Source organism: Gadus morhua, chromosome 16, assembly GCF_902167405.1.
Source record: "Gadus morhua chromosome 16, gadMor3.0, whole genome shotgun sequence".
NCBI lineage: Eukaryota > Metazoa > Chordata > Actinopteri > Gadiformes > Gadidae > Gadus > Gadus morhua.
The window spans coordinates 9,846,637-9,862,778 of NC_044063.1; the positions used below are offsets into that span (position 1 = coordinate 9,846,637).

The window sequence follows — 16,142 nt, forward strand, 5'->3', positions numbered from 1 at the left end:
ACAAGGAAATAAACAAACTGTCAGATTATTTCCATGCATCGGCTCTTCAAGCTGCTCCGGCAGCTCTAACAAGCGTACAGGAGTATTTCCACGAAATGTACAGGATATGTACAGATAGTATTACGAACAGAGAAGGACCTTTTGGTTTTTTGTGGCACGGATAAGAGAAGAAGGAAGATTCTACACATGCGCTCAGACATGGCGGTGTTTGTGTGATAGTGTATCACAGCACCACCTAGCCGCCTGGCATGCTTACCCAATTGAATTCCACACACTTTTGCATCAACGTATGCACACAGATTTCCTCCCAAAAACACTTGTCTATAAACGCGGATAAAAAGTGAAGACGCGACGCCACTTTTGCGTCTTCTGTTCAGACCGTCATCGTGTAAACGTAGCCTTCATCTCATTGATTGCAAATGTACACCTTTTGTGGATGCTTTTTTGTGCTTCCAATACGTCCCCACCAATTAACACATATAGAGAGTCATTTAAAGGGGACACATTATACCACCAGGCATGAGCGTTATTAGCCATTACAAGCCGTTTGAAATTGTGCAGCTTCTGACATCACAGGTGGGCGTGTCCACCTAGATGCATGACGGTAGACTGATATAGCCAGCACACATCTAGGTGGACACGCCCACATTTGATGTCAGAGGCTGCACACATACAAAATGGCTTGTAATGGCTAATTACACTTACACCTGGTGGTATAATCTGTCACCTTAAACCTGTATTATATACAGTCTAAGTGTGTTACACCAACACTGGAGCTCGACTGGCGGGATACACTTTGTAAAGAGGAATGTCTAAGTGCTGGCTTGAGACCAATGGGGGTGTCGGGGAGAACACAGGGTTGTCCAGTCAGAGTTCCAAGGTTTATAGGCTTTATTTCCCAAAAGTGTGAGCAGGACTGTATGGATGTGTGTAGGTAGGTAGGTAGGGGGATAATGTGGGGAGGTAGGTAGATAGGATGATAGTGTGTGTAGATAAGGTGGTGATGGTAGGGAGTTAATAATAAACAGAATAATTACATATGCAAGGATCCCAAAACAAAAGCAGGGTAAATGTAGCCAGCCGGTGTATTTAATGATTCCATCGTCAGCTCCAGTGTCCAGTTACCAGGGGTATCATTTATTTTCATTATTGTATTTTCCTTGTTGTCAAGGAATTACATTTTCCTGGAGAGAAGTCACAATATCTTAGTTAACACTTCAAACAGCTCAATATTCATTGCTAACCTCTTGCTATCTTACCTGTTACACTAGATAGTACTTCTGTCATCAACAGTTATTGATACCGTGCATGTTCAGTGTATTTATGTTCTGCCCATGCAGTGCTCCAGGACAGATATTTTATAATCATATAAACAAAGGGAGACCCAAGAGAGAAATACAAAACAAACAGACCAGGGTGTGGGGCTGAACTCAAGTCAGAGGCTACCAATAGGATAGAGCTACAGCTATGAAGCTGCATATACAGATGGTCAGACTGGTTCAATTCCCAACACAGAGGTTCTGGGCTCCATCCCTAATGTCCGCAGCCTACCTGTAGACATCCTTCTGTAAGATGGTGAACACCTGCCTGCTCCTTAATGACATGCATCTAAATTCATTGTTAATGGATTTGGATAAAGGCATCTGCTAAATGGCTCAATAGTAAATCGATGGATCTTTTACAGAAATGATCCAAATTAGTAATTGGGTTGACCTGTCCATCTGTGACGCCACGTCAGTGATGACGCTCACGCTTACGCATGTTCGTGAGAGTCATTACTGACGAGGCGTCTCCCTGCCACCAGGACCATGAACAGGCCTTTATAGCGACCCTTGTCGTCACACTGGTAAAAAAAAAGGCCTCCACATTTCCGGTTTACATGGATCTATTAAATTCGACAACTCTCAGTTGATGAGCTTTGGAGTGGTTGATTTTAGCGCTATTGACTAATAAAATTTTAATATCAAATAATACTATCCTATAAAATACATAAAGATCGCTATTAAAAATAGTCTGCAATCCTTGGTCTCTGAAAGTGGGAGCGCACTGACTTTTTGCTAGTGGTTTCATATTAATTCCCCAAAAACTATAGGAGCAGATATGTACGCAAAATTTGGAGGTCGAAAAAGAAAAATATAGGAACATGATAGCAAAAGTGTGGCTTTCCTTGCAAACACACTATTGATATTTGATGGATATAATAATTTATCTTATAATTTGTGAGCTAACCTCACTTTTTTAAACATTTTAATTATGCTTTTCTGAAGTTCTTTTGTCTTCAACCCATATATAAGTGGATTGAGTACTGGGGGAAATATAATAATTGATACACCCACAGCTCTTCTTAGGTATGGGGACGCATTCTCAAATCTGTGAGAGATCAAAGTGATGGCAGCATTGAATTCAAAGAATAAAAAAACCACCAGATGTGTTCCACATGTTTGGAGAGCTTTCCCTCTCGCATCAGCCTGCTTCGTCATCATACAAGTCAACAAGATCTGAATGTATGTGTATGTTACTATAACCAGCGGCATTCCTTGAATTACGGCAAGGAAAAACAAGCCAAAGTAGTTATTGAACTTTGTGTCATCACAGAGCAGTTTTGTCATTGCTGGATTGTTGCAGAAAATATCCACAATATGAGTCCTGCATATTCTGAACCTGGCAACTAAGGAAAAAAACACCATGTAAAACAAAATATCTGCGAACCAAATGCCAATAATGAGTCTCATTATAGTTTTCGGAATCATGATAGAGTTGTACCTAAGGGGCAAGCATATGGCGACATACCTGTCATAGGCCATCACTGTTAGAAACAAGAGGTTCCCTGTGCCGTAGAAGTGAATGAGAAAAGCCTGAAAGATGCACCCAGGGTAGGAAATAGAGCGGTTCTTTGTCAAAATACTGGTTACAAGCTGTGGTAGAAAAGCAGTGGCTCCAATCATGTCCATTAATGGTAGGTTTAAAAGCAGGAGGAACATGGGCTTATGCAAACTCTTTGTGAAGACAATCGTTGCAAACACCAGTGTATTGCAGAGCAAAATGGTCATATATGTCAGAGTTCCTAAGACAAAAACTGGGTATTCTTGGCCAGGCGGTAGGTCTAACGACTGTAGTGTTAGTTTGCATGGCCCAGTTACTTAGCGGATCACTTGTGTTCATCATTAGGTTGCTTTAGTTTCCAAGAACGGGCTCTTTCTAGAAGAAATACAAGAAAAAAAAGTTAATCAGTTATAGCAGTATGAGGAGTAATAATGAAGTGATATAACTAGGGCTGTTAAAATTAGCTAGATAACACACACTCTTAATTTAATTTGATTAATAAAAATTAACGCATTAACACACAATTTTTTTCTTTTCTTTCTTTGTGATTTATCAAGGTTTTGCCCACTGAAAGTGAATATTTGTATCAGAATTTTTTTTTTTTTTTGGTTCCACTTACTTTACATTCAATTACACTTGCAGGAGATGACATTTAACAATTCCCAAATCTGTGGTGCTTCTTATTTTAATTTAACTACACTGAGTGAGCCAATAAATCTCCCTCAAGATCAGTTGGTCTAGTAGTTGCTTATTTAGTACATTTTGTATTGATGATAATATAATTCCATTTCATAATCTAATTTAACTTCAATTGTAATGGATTTAAAATATAGGCCTAATTAAAAAAATATGATCATTCATGCGTTAACTCAACAATACTATGTGATAAATCGCGATAACAATTCTAAATCGTTTGACATCCCTAAATATAACACAGCATGATATCATCTAACTATAACAGAAGGAGTCTGTCCATCCCCCGATTTCTCGACAACCATTGACCCGATCGATTTCACACTTGACGGGTGTTTTGCTGAGGCCCCAATGAACTGAAGGAGTGAGTGTGAAGATGTTTGGATGAGCGGTAAACAAGAAAGCTGCAAGATGCAATAATAGCCGCGGGAACGTATTCTCAGCAGGGGGTGCTGGAAAAAAAACCTCAGCCTGCACTAGACCCGCAACTCGCTACATTGATAAAAAAGATATATAGCAGCGCAGCTCAATTACACCAGTGCATGCGCGCACAGTCGAAAATCGATCGTTGTGTTCACACCATGGTTCACATCCAGCTGCTCACAGAACAAGTTTAGCGTACCACCGCTTCCCTCACACTTTTTCATCTTAACAGCAGCGAGGATGACTCGCTTTGCCACGGGTCGAAACAGTGCGGGGGGACCACAGCCAGAGCGAACACAGCGGGGCAGAGGAGTGTCAGGAATAGTCTTCGGTGTACACATCAGAACGGCCTATTTGCACTACTGTTTAGTGGCAATGCAGTGTTTTATTCTATGCCTTTTTATTTTCGTATATTATTTCAATGAATACAATTTATTTATTTATAAAAACAAGATCTGGTCTTCAAATCTTTTTTCCAAATATAGGTCGTCTTACAATGGGGTTTGGGTTTATATTCGGACCAATTCGGTACAGCGGGCGCTCACATGACGTTAAGCATTTCCTGGTGCATAATGTGACGCTTCAGAACCTAAAATCCCGTTTCTCCCCGTTGACACACACGACAACACATAACCGGCGTTTTCAGAAATCTCCACTTTGGCCGGAGTTTTTAGAAATGATCGTTTTCTGTGATAAGACAGGCCCTCAGGCAGGGGGTGCTGCAGCACCCCCAGCACCCCTACTTCCCGCGGTACTCTACCAGACGCCATAAAATCGACCTGTTCCGAACACTGCAACTTAAATAGTGGTAGTTATTTAACAGGCAAAAGAACAGTGACACCATTAGAAAACTCCTCAAGACTCTGTGTGACACACATTGCTGAATACTTGCTCTCCTTGACACAGCATCTTACCTTTACTGAGATGCAGCATTGCGGCTGCAGGGCTGATTGGAAGCTATTTTATTGGCCTTTAACAAAAGGAACGCCCATTGATATTGCGACAAAGTGTTGCCTTGGGGCCAGTAAATTGTGTCTTGGGGCCAGTTGGATGGGTTTTAGGGCTAGGTAATTTGGTGTAAGGTCCAGTTGTGTGGGGCTTAGGGCAAGTTCATTGAGGTTTATAGCTGCTTAATTAATACAAAATGTGTTTTATCATTCAACACAAGGTAGATTAATCACAAAATAAAAATTGTTGTGTTTACTTAATGTTTGATTTCATTGCACAAATACCCACAGACTTGCACGTACAAACTAGAAATAGTCTTCCTTTCAGAAGTTTTACTATTATGTTACTTGTTTTGATTATGTGATGCATTTTTCCTGAAAAATAAATTGCGCAGTGCCAATGCATTATCCAAATTGTTTCCAATATTAATCAAACCATAAGTTTTATTCATTAATTTTTTTAATAGAACAAACCTCAGCTTATGTTGTAAGGTCCATCTACCTTACTGGGACATGCTCCTATGAAAAGTTGCTCATGCCAGACCCAAGCTACTGAAAAAATTTTCACACAAAGACTTTTTGTTGCATGGCAGTAGGCATGCAGGTATATTAATGGCAACCAAAGTGAACCTGTCGACTGATTTTATCATAACGTTTGACAACGCTATAAACTCATTTACAGGGACACATTTTTCCTATTTAAAGTAGATGAATCTTATTTTATTGATTACTTCTCACTCTCCTACTCTCACAAACCCATTGTCAACGGACCGTTTTTGAATATAAGGAATGCCGGTAGTACCCAGAAACTCGAATACCCGGTCTTAATCTCATTGATTGCAAATGTACACCTTTTGTGGATGCTTTTTTGTGCTTGCAATACGTCCCCACCAATTAACACATATAGAAAGTAATTTAAAGGGGACACATTATACCACCAGGCGTGAGTGTTATTAGCCATTACAAGCCGTTTTGAAATTGTGCAGCTTCTGACATCACAGGTGGGCGTGTCCACCTAGATGCATGACGGTGGAGTGATCTATCCAGCACACATCTAGGTGGAAATACCCACCTTTGATGTCAGAGGCTGCACATCAAAGGTGTGCAGCCTCTGACATTAAACTAGATGTCAGAGGCTGCACTTGTAATGGCTTGTAATGGCTAATTACACTCACACCTGGTGGTATAATGTGTCACCTTTAGCCTGTATTATATACAGTCTAAGTGTGTTACACCAACACTGGAGCTCGACTGGCGGGATACACTGTAAAGAGGAATGTCTAAGTGCTGGCTTGAGACCAATGGGGGTGTCGGGGACAACACAGGGTTGTCCAGTCAGAGTTCCAAGGTTTATAGGCTTTATTTCCCAAAAGTGCGAGCAGGACTGTATGGATGCGTGTAGGTAGGTAGGTAGGGGGATAATGTGTGGAGGTAGGTAGATAGGATGATAGTGTGTGTAGATAAGGTGTGATGGGTAGGGAGTTAATAATAAACAGAAAAAATACATATGCAAGTGTCCCAAAAACAAAAGCAGGGTAAATGTAGCCAGCCGGTATATTTAATGATTCCATCGTCAGCTCCAATGTCCAGTTACCAGGGGTATCATTTATTTTCATTATTGTATTTTCCTTGTTGTCAAGGAATTACATTTTGCTGGAGAGAAGTAACAATATCCTATTTAACACTTCAAACAGCTCAATATTCATTGCTAACCTCTTGATACCTTACCTGTTACACTAGATAGTACTTCTGTCATCAACAGTTATTGATACCGCGCATGTTCAGTGTATTTATGTTCTGCCCATGCAGTGCTCCAGGGCAGATAATTTATAATCATATAAACAAAGGGAGACCCAAGAGAGAAATACAAAACAAACAGACCAGGGTGGGGGGCTGAACTCAAGTCAGAGGCCACCAATAGGATAGAGCTACAGCTATGAAGCTGCATTTACAGATGGTCAGACTGGTTCAATTCCCAACACAGAGGTTCTGGGCTCCATAATGTCCGCAGCCTACCTGTAGACATCCTTCTGTAAGATGGCGAACTCCTGCCTGCTCCTTAATAACATGTTTCTAAATTCATTGTAAATGGATTTGGATAAAGGCATCTGCTAAATGGCTCAATAGTAAATAGATGGATCTTTGACTGAAATTATCCAAATTAGTAAATGGGTTGACCTGTCCATCTGTGACGCCACGTCAGTGATGACGCTCACGCTTATGCATGTTCGTGAGCGTCATCACTGACGAGGCGTCTCCTTATCACCAGGACTATGAACAGGCCTTCATAGCGACCCTTTTCGTGACACTGGTAAAAAAAGGCCTCCACATTTCCAGGTTAGGTTGATCTATGCAATTTCACAACTCTCAGTTGTTCAGCTTTGGAGTGGTTGATTTTAGCGCTTTTGACTCAATAAATTGTAATCTCAAATAATACTATTATAAAAATGACCATTAAAAAAAGTCCTTGGCCTCTGAAAGTAGGAGCGCACTGTCTATTTGGTAGTGGTTTCATATATTACCCAAAAAACTTTAGGAACAGATAATTACACAGAAAGTTGGAGGTCGAAAAAGACAAATATAGGCACTCGGTAATAATAGTGTGGCTTTCTTTGCAAACACACTAATAATATTTGATTGCAATGATATTTTATCTTGTCATTTGTATGCTAATTGATAACCTCACTTTTTTAAACATTTTAATCATGCTTTCCTGAAGTTCTTTTGTCTTTAACCCATATATAAGTGGATTGAGTACTGGGGGAAATATAATAATTGAAACACCCATAGCTCTTCTCAGGTAGGGGGACACACTCTCAAATCTGTGAGAGATCAAAGTGATGGCAGCATTGAATTCAAAGAATAAAAAAACCACCAGATGTGTTCCACATGTTTGGAGAGCTTTCCCTCTCGCATCAGCCTGCTTCGTCGTCATGCATGTCAACAAGATCTGGATGTATGTGTATATTATTATAACCAGCGGTATACCTTGAGTTACGCCAATTAAAAACAAGGCATAGTAGCTATTGACCTTTGTGTCATCACAGAGTAGCTTGTTCATAGATGGATTGTTGCAGAAAATATCCACAATATGAGTCCTGCAAATTCTGAACCTGGCAACTAAGGAAAAAACCTTAATGTAAAACAAAATCTCTGCGAACCAAATGGCAATAATGAGTCTCATTATAGTTTTCGGAATCATGATAGAGTTGTACCTAAGGGGCAAGCATATGGCGATATACCTGTCATAGGCCATCACTGTTAGAAACAAGAGGTTCCCTGTACCGTAGAAGTGAAGGAGAAAAGCCTGAAAGAAGCACCCAAGGTAGGAAATAGAGCGGTTCTTTGTCAAAATGCTGGTTACAAGCTGTGGTAGAAAAGCAGTGGCTCCAATCATGTCCAGTATTGGTAGGTTTAACAGCAGCAGGAACATGGGCTTATGCAAACTCTTTGTGAAGACAATCGTCGCAAACACCAGTGTATTGCAGAACAAAATAGTCATATAAGTCAGAGTTCCTAAGACAAAAACTGGGTATTCTTGGCCAGGCGGTAGGTCTAATGACTGTAGTGTTAGTTGCATAGCCCAGTTACTCAGCGGATCACTTGTGTTCATCGTTAGATTTCTTTAGTTTCCAAAGAACGGGCTCTTTCTAGAAGAAATACAAGAAAAAAATGTTAATCAGTTATAGCAGTATGAGGAGTAATAATAAGGTAATATCTAGGGCTGTTAAAATTAGCTAGATAACACACTCTTATTTTAATTTGATTAATAAAAATTAATGCATTATCTCAAAAAAAAAATCTTTTCTTTTTTGTGATTGATCAAGGTTTGGCCCACAGAAAGTGAATATTTGTATCAGAATTGTATTTATTTTTTGGTTCCACTTACTTTACATTCAATTACACTTGCAGTAGATGACATTTAACAATTCCCAAATCCGTGGTGCTTCTTATTTTAATTTAACTGCACTGAGTGAGTCAATAAATCTCCCTTAAGATCACTTGGTCCAGTAGTTGCTCATTCAGTACATTTGGTATGAATGATAATGTCATTCCATTTCATAATCTCATTTAACTTCAATTGGAATGGATTTAAAATATAATTAAAAAAATATGATCATTCGTGAGTTAACTCACCAATACTATGTGATAAATCGCGATAACAATTTATTAATCGTTTGACATCCCTAAATATAACACAGCATGATATCATCGAACTATAACCGAAGGAGTCGGTCCATCCCCCGATTTCTCGACAACCATTCACCCAATCGATTTCACACTTGACGGGTGTTTTGCTGAGGCCCCAATGAACTGAAGTGTTGAGTGTGAAGATGTTTGGAGGAGCGGTAAACAAGAAAGCTGCAAGATGCAATACCAGACGCCGAGCAATAGACCTGTTCCGAACAATGCAACTTAAATAGTGGTAGTTATTTAACAGGCAAAAGAACAGTGACACCATTAGAAAACTCCTCAAGACTCTGTGTGACACACATTGCTGAATACTCTCTCTCCTTCCGAAAGCATCTTACCTTTACTGAGATGCAGCACTGCGGATGCAGGGCTCATTGGAAAGCTTTTTTATTGGCCTTTAACAAAGGAACGCCCATTGATATTGTGACAAATTGTTGGCTTAGGCCAGTTAATTATGTCTTGGGGCCAGTTGGATGGGTTTTAGGGCTAGGTGATTTGGTGTAAGGTCCAGTTAATTGGGGCTTAGGGCAAGTTCATTGAAGTTTAGAGCCTGTTAATTAATACAAAATATTTTTCATCATTCAATGCACGGTGTATAAATCACAAAATATAAATAGTTGTGTTTATTTAATGTTCGATTTCATTGCACACACACACACACACACACACACACACACACACACACACACACACACACACACACACACACATACACACACACACACACACACACACACACACACACACACACACACACACACACACACACACACACACGCACACACATACTTGCACACACACATTAGATTAGACATTAGTCTTCCTTTTAGAAGTATTACTTTGGTGTTACTTGTTATGATAATGTGATATATTTTTCATGAAAAATTAATTACGCTGTAACGCCAGTACATTATCCAAAATGTTTCCAATATTTATCAAACCACAAGTTTTATTCATTTATTTTTTTAATGGAACAAACCTCAGCTTATGTTGTAAGGTCAATCTACCTTACTGGGACATGCTCCTTTGAAAAGTTGCTCATGCCAGACCCAAGCTACTGAAATGTTTTTCACACATAGACTTTGTATTGCATGACAGTAGGCATGCAGGTATATTAACGGCAACCAAAGTCTACCTGTCAACTGATTTTATCGTAACGTTTGACAACTCCATAAACTCATAGTGTTACCCATACAGGGACACATTTGTTACTATTTAAAGTGGATGAATCTTATTTTATTGATTCCCTCTCGCTCTTCCTCTCTCACAAACCCATTGACAACCTACCGTCCTTGAATATAAGGAATGCCGGTAATACCCAGAAACTAGAATACCCAGTCTTAATCTCATTGATTGCAAATGTACACGTTTTGTGGATGCTTTTTTGTGCGTGCAATAACTCCCCACCAATTTACACAATATAGAAGGTCATTTAAAGGGGACATATTATATCACCAGGCAAGATTGTGATTAGCCATTACAAGCTGTTTTGAAAATGTGCAGCTTCTGACATCACATGTGGGCGTGTCCACCTAGATGCATGACGGATAGATGAGCAAGGTTTGCTACAGTCCACTGGGTAGGCTGGTAGACTGATCTATCCAGCACACATCTAGGTGGACACGCCAACCAGTGATGTCAAAAGCTGCACATTTTCAAAACGGCTTGTAATGGCTTATCACACTCACACCTGGTGGTATAATTATGTCACCTTCAGCCTGCATTATATACCGTCTGAGTGTGTTACACCAACACTGGAGCTTGACTGGCGGGATACACTTTGTGAAAAGGAATGTCTAAGTGCTGGCTTGAGACCAATGGGGGTGTCGGGGACAACACAGGGTTGTCCAGTCAGAGTTCCAAGGTTTATAGGCTATATTTCCCAAAAGTGCGAGCAAGACTTAATGGATGTGTGTAGGTAGGTAGGTACGACGATAATGTGTGAAGGTAGATAGGTAGGATGATAGTGTGTGTAGCTAACGTGTGATGGGTAGGTAGTTAATAATAAACAGAATAATTACATATGCAAGGGTCCCAAAAACAAAAGCAGGGTAAATGTAGCCAGCCGGTATATTTAATGATTCCATCGTCAGCTCCAATGTCCAGTTACCAGGGGTATCATTTATTTTCATGATTGTATGTTCCTACTTTTCAAGGAATTACATTTTCCTGGAGAGAAGGCACCGTATCTTAGTTAACACGTCAAAAAGCTTGATATTCATTGCTAAACTCTTGGTATCTTACCTGTTACACTGGATAGTACTTATGTCATTAACTTTAATTGATACCATGCATGTTCAGTACATTTATGTTCTGCCCATGCAGTGCTCCAGGAAAGATATTTTATAATCATATAAACATGGGAGACCCAAGAGAGATATACAAAACAGACAGACCAGGGTGGGGGGCTGAACTCAAGTCAGAGGCTACCAATAGGATAGAGCTACAGCTGTGAAGCTGCATTTACAGATGGTCAGACTGGTTAAATTCCCAACACAGATGTGACACAGACTGGGTTTCATCCCTAATGTCCGCAGCCTACCTGTAGAAATCATTCTGTAAGATTGGGAACACCTGCCTGCTCCTTGTAAATGGATTTGGATTAAAGCATCTGCTAAATGGCTCAATTGTAAATAGATGGATCTTCGACAGAAATTATCCAAATTAGTAAATGGGTTGACCTGTTGGACAGGGTAGACTTTGACATAATCTCTGTACTAACCGTGGGACTGGAACCATGTGTATCAGCCATGTGTGTCTATCCCAGTCTTCCTGTCAGGGTCTTACTCTATGTAGTTTGTTGCTGTTGTCCACATGGATCTCTGTGTGGTTTTCTGTATGTGATTCAGTGGAAATGGGGATGTGTACAGCTCTTTTATCCAAAGAGATTAAGATTCTTTGTATTATTTATTGAATAATTGAATGTTAATAATCAGATCGATTTAGGACTCTCGCTCAAGGCTGCTTACAGGAAGGTGCTGATTTATGATATTTTCAGGATAAATGGTTCTGATTTGTCACAAACTACCCCATTCATTTTTTTGACTGGTTCTCTTTAGTGAACCATGAATAAAGACAAACACAAATATATTGTTAAGGGGATAAACATGCAAAAATTAAAAGCACACTAATTTCTGTGTAAAGTTGATGATGGTCAAGTTTATGGGCCATTTTAAGCGGTATTGTGATTGATTGAATAATGTGGCTGATTTATTTTTGGGTGATTGAGCGTTATGCACCACGTTTCAGTTTCCTGGGGTTCTCTGAAGCAGACTTGTGATTGATTGAACAATGCTCATTTGCATAATCACATTTTTGTATACATCAGCAATAAATCAGCAATAACCCATTTTTACGAGAATCCAAAAATACCATAAGGTGGGGCATTTTTGGTAATTCGAGTTTACAGTCAGTTTTGACAATCGTTTCAAAGTCTTCCAAAACTTTCCAGGAACAGAAAATACTTTCCAGGCGAGCATTATGGGTGCCGGGGTGTCGGCAAAACATTTTGCCATGTCAAATAAGGTCAGGATTGGCCGGATACCAGGTTTGAGATTATTTTATAAAAAGGGGTGTGGGGGGGGGGGGGGGGGGGGGGGAGGGGCGTGGTCGCTTAGGTATGACCTCGATTTTAAGCAACCCTTGTCGTCAAACTGGGAAAGAAAGGCCTCCTCATTTCCGGTTTACATGGATCTATTCAATTTGAAAACTCAGTTGTTCGGAGTGGTTGATTTTAGCACTTTTGACTCATTCAATTTCAATTTCAAATCGTACTATTATAAAAATGACTGCTAAACAAAGTCTGCAATCCTTGGTCTCTGAAAGTAGGAGCGCACTGACTTTTTGGTAGTCGTTTCATATTAATAACCCAAAAACTTTAGGAGCAGATAATTACACAAAATTGGGAGGTCGAAAAAGAAAAATTTAGGCACATGATAACAATAGTGTGGCTTTCTTTGGAAACACACTAATGATATTTGATGACAATAATGTTTGATCTTTTTATTAGTAGGCTAACCTACGTTTTTTAAACATTTTAATCATGCTTCTCTGAAGTTCTTTTGTCTTTAACCCGTATATAAGTGGATTGAGTACTGGGGGAAATATAGTAATTGATACACCCACAGCTCTCCTCAGGTATGGGGACACACTCTCAAATCGGTGAGAGATCAAAGTGATGGCAGCATTTAATTCAAAGAATAAAAAAACCACCAGATGTGTTCCACATGTTTGGAGAGCTTTCCCTCTCGCATCAGCCTGTTTCGTCATCATACAAGTCAACAAGATCATTATGTATGTGTATGTTACTATAATCAGCGGTATTCCTTGAATTACGCCAATGAAAATCAAGCCAAAGTAGTTATTGACCGTTGTGTCATCACAAAGTAGTTTGTTCATAGCTGGATTGTTGCAGAAGATATCCACAATATTAGTCCTGCAAATTCTGAACCTGGCAACTAAAGAAAACAAAACTATGAAAAACAAAATATCTGCGAACCAAATGGCAATAATGAGTCTCATTATAGTTTTCGGATTCATGATGGAGTTGTACCTAAGGGGCAAGCATATGGCGATATACCTGTCATAGGCCATCGCTGTTAGAAACAAGAAGTTCCCTGTGCCGTAGAAGTGAATGAGAAAAGCCTGAAAGAAGCACCCAGGGTAGGAAATAGAGCGGTTCTTGGTCAAAATGCTGGTTACAAGCTGTGGTAGAAAAGCAGTGGCTCCAATCATGTCCATTATTGGTAGGTTTAACAGCAGCAGGAACATGGGCTTATGCAAACTCTTTGTGAAGACAATCGTTGTGAACACCAGTGTATTGCAGAGCAAAATGGTCATATATGTCAGAGTTCCTAAGACAAAAACTGGGTATTCTTGGCCAGGCGGTAGGTCTAATGACTGTAGTGTTAGTTGCATAGCCCAGTTACTCAGCGGATCACTTGTGTTCATCGTTAGATTTCTTTAGTTTCCAATGAACGGGCTCTTTCTAGAAAAAATACAAGAAAAAAAGGTTAATCAGTTATAGCAGTATGAGGAGAAATAATAAATTAATAAACTAGGGCTGTTAAAATTAGCTAGATAATAACACATGAACACTATCTTATTTTAATTTGCTTAATAAAAATTAACACATTAACACACATTATTTTGTTTAATTTTTTTGTGATTTATCAAGGTTTGGCCCACAGAAAGTGAATATTTATATCAGATTTATTTTTTTATTTTCAGTTCCACTTACTTTATATTCAATAACACTTGCAGTAGATGACATTGAACAATTCCAAAATCTGTGGTGCTTCTTATTTAAATGTAACTACACTTGTAGTAACTTTTGCTTTACAATTGCACTAAGTAACTGCCTGTTTACATTTCCAAAATCTGTGTTGTTCTGTAAGTTTCATATTCAACCTACACTGAATGAGTCAATAAATCTGCCTCAAGATAACTAGAAGTTGCTTATTCAGTACATTTGGTATAAATTATAATGTCATTCCATTTTATAATCTCATTGAACTTCAATTGGAATGGATTTAAAATATCATATAAAAAATAAGTGAGTGAATTAATCGTGGGTTAACTCACTAATACTATGTGATAAATCGCGATAAAAACTCTCAATCGTTTGACAGCCCTAAATATAACACAACATGATATCATCTAACTATAACAGAAGGAGTCCGTCCATCCCCCGATTTCTCGACAACCATTAACCCGATCGATATCACACTTGACGGGTGTTTTGCTGAGGCCCCAATGAACTGAAGTGTTGAGTGTAAAGATGCTTGGATGAGCGGTAAACAAAAAAGCTGCAAGATGCAATACCAGAAGCCAAGCAATCTACCTGTTTCGAACACTGCAACTTAAATATTGGTAGTTATTAAACAGGCAAAAGAACAGTAACACCATTAGAAAACTCCTCAAGACTCTCTGTGACACAGATTGCTGAATACTCTCTCTCCTTCCAAAAGCATCTTACCTTTGCTGAGATGCAGCATTGCGGCTGCAGGGCTGATTGGAAGCTGTTTTATTGGCTTTAACAAAGGAACGCCCATTAATATTGTGACAAATTGTTGCCTTAGGCCAGTAAATTGTGTCTTGGGGCCAGTTGGATGGGTTTTAGGGCTAGGTGATTTGGTGTAAGGTTGTGTTGTTTTTATTTAATGTTCGATTTCATTGCACACACACACACACACACACACACACACACACACACACACACACACACACACACACACACACACACACACACACACACACACACACACATACTTGCACACACACATTAGATTAGACATTAGTCTTCCTAGAAGTATTACTTTGGTGTTACTTGTTATGATAATGTGATATATTTTTCATGAAAAATTAATTACGCTGTAACGCCAGTACATTATCCAAAATGTTTCCAATATTTATCAAACCACAAGTTTTATTCATTTATTTTTTTAATGGAACAAACCTCAGCTTATGTTGTAAGGTCAATCTACCTCACTGGGACATGCTCCTTTGAAAAGTTGCTCATGCCAGACCCAAGCTACTGAAATGTTTTTCACACATAGACTTTTTATTGCATGGCAGTAGGCATGCAGGTATATTAATGGCAACCAAAGTCTACCTGTCAACTGATTTTATCATAACGTTTGACAACTCCATAAACTCATAGTGTTACCCATACAGGGACACATTTGTTACTATTTAAAGTGGATGAATCTTATTTTATTGATTCCCTCTCGCTATTCCTCTCTCACAAACCCATTGACAAAGTACCGTCTTTGAATATAAGGAATGCCGGAAATACCCAGAAACTAGAATACCCAGTCTTAATCTCATTGATTGCAAATGTACACGTTTTGTGGATGCTTTTTTGTGCTTGCAATACATCCCCACCAATTAACACATATAGAAAGTCATTTAAAGGGGACACATTATACCACCAGGCGTGAGTGTTATTAGCCATTACAAGCCGTTTTGAAATTGTGCAGCTTCTGACATCACATGTGGGCGTGTCCACCTAGATGCATGACGGATAGATGAGCAAGGTTTGCTACAGTCCACTGGGTAGGC

At 39.3% G+C, this 16,142-nt stretch overlaps 3 protein-coding genes across 3 annotated transcripts; all 3 read right to left on the bottom strand.

Annotated features, from left to right (window-relative positions):
• Positions 1 to 2,210: 2,210 nt before the first annotated feature.
• Positions 2,211 to 4,872, bottom strand: LOC115561102 (olfactory receptor 1509-like). The gene is made up of 2 exons (XM_030380899.1): positions 4,854 to 4,872; positions 2,211 to 3,139 (listed from the first exon to the last, which is right to left on the bottom strand). The coding sequence occupies exons 1-2, from the start codon at positions 4,870 to 4,872 to the stop codon at positions 2,211 to 2,213; spliced, it is 948 nt and encodes a 315-aa protein (XP_030236759.1).
• Positions 4,873 to 7,536: 2,664 nt separating this feature from the next.
• On the bottom strand, positions 7,537 to 8,499 carry LOC115561103 (olfactory receptor 1509-like). The gene has a single exon (XM_030380900.1). It carries the CDS (start codon positions 8,497 to 8,499, stop codon positions 7,537 to 7,539), a length of 963 nt encoding a protein of 320 aa, XP_030236760.1.
• A 4,586-nt stretch (positions 8,500 to 13,085) lies between these two features.
• Positions 13,086 to 14,030, bottom strand: LOC115561104 (olfactory receptor 1509-like). Its single transcript, XM_030380901.1, has one exon. It carries the CDS (start codon positions 14,028 to 14,030, stop codon positions 13,086 to 13,088), a length of 945 nt encoding a protein of 314 aa, XP_030236761.1.
• Positions 14,031 to 16,142: the final 2,112 nt, after the last annotated feature.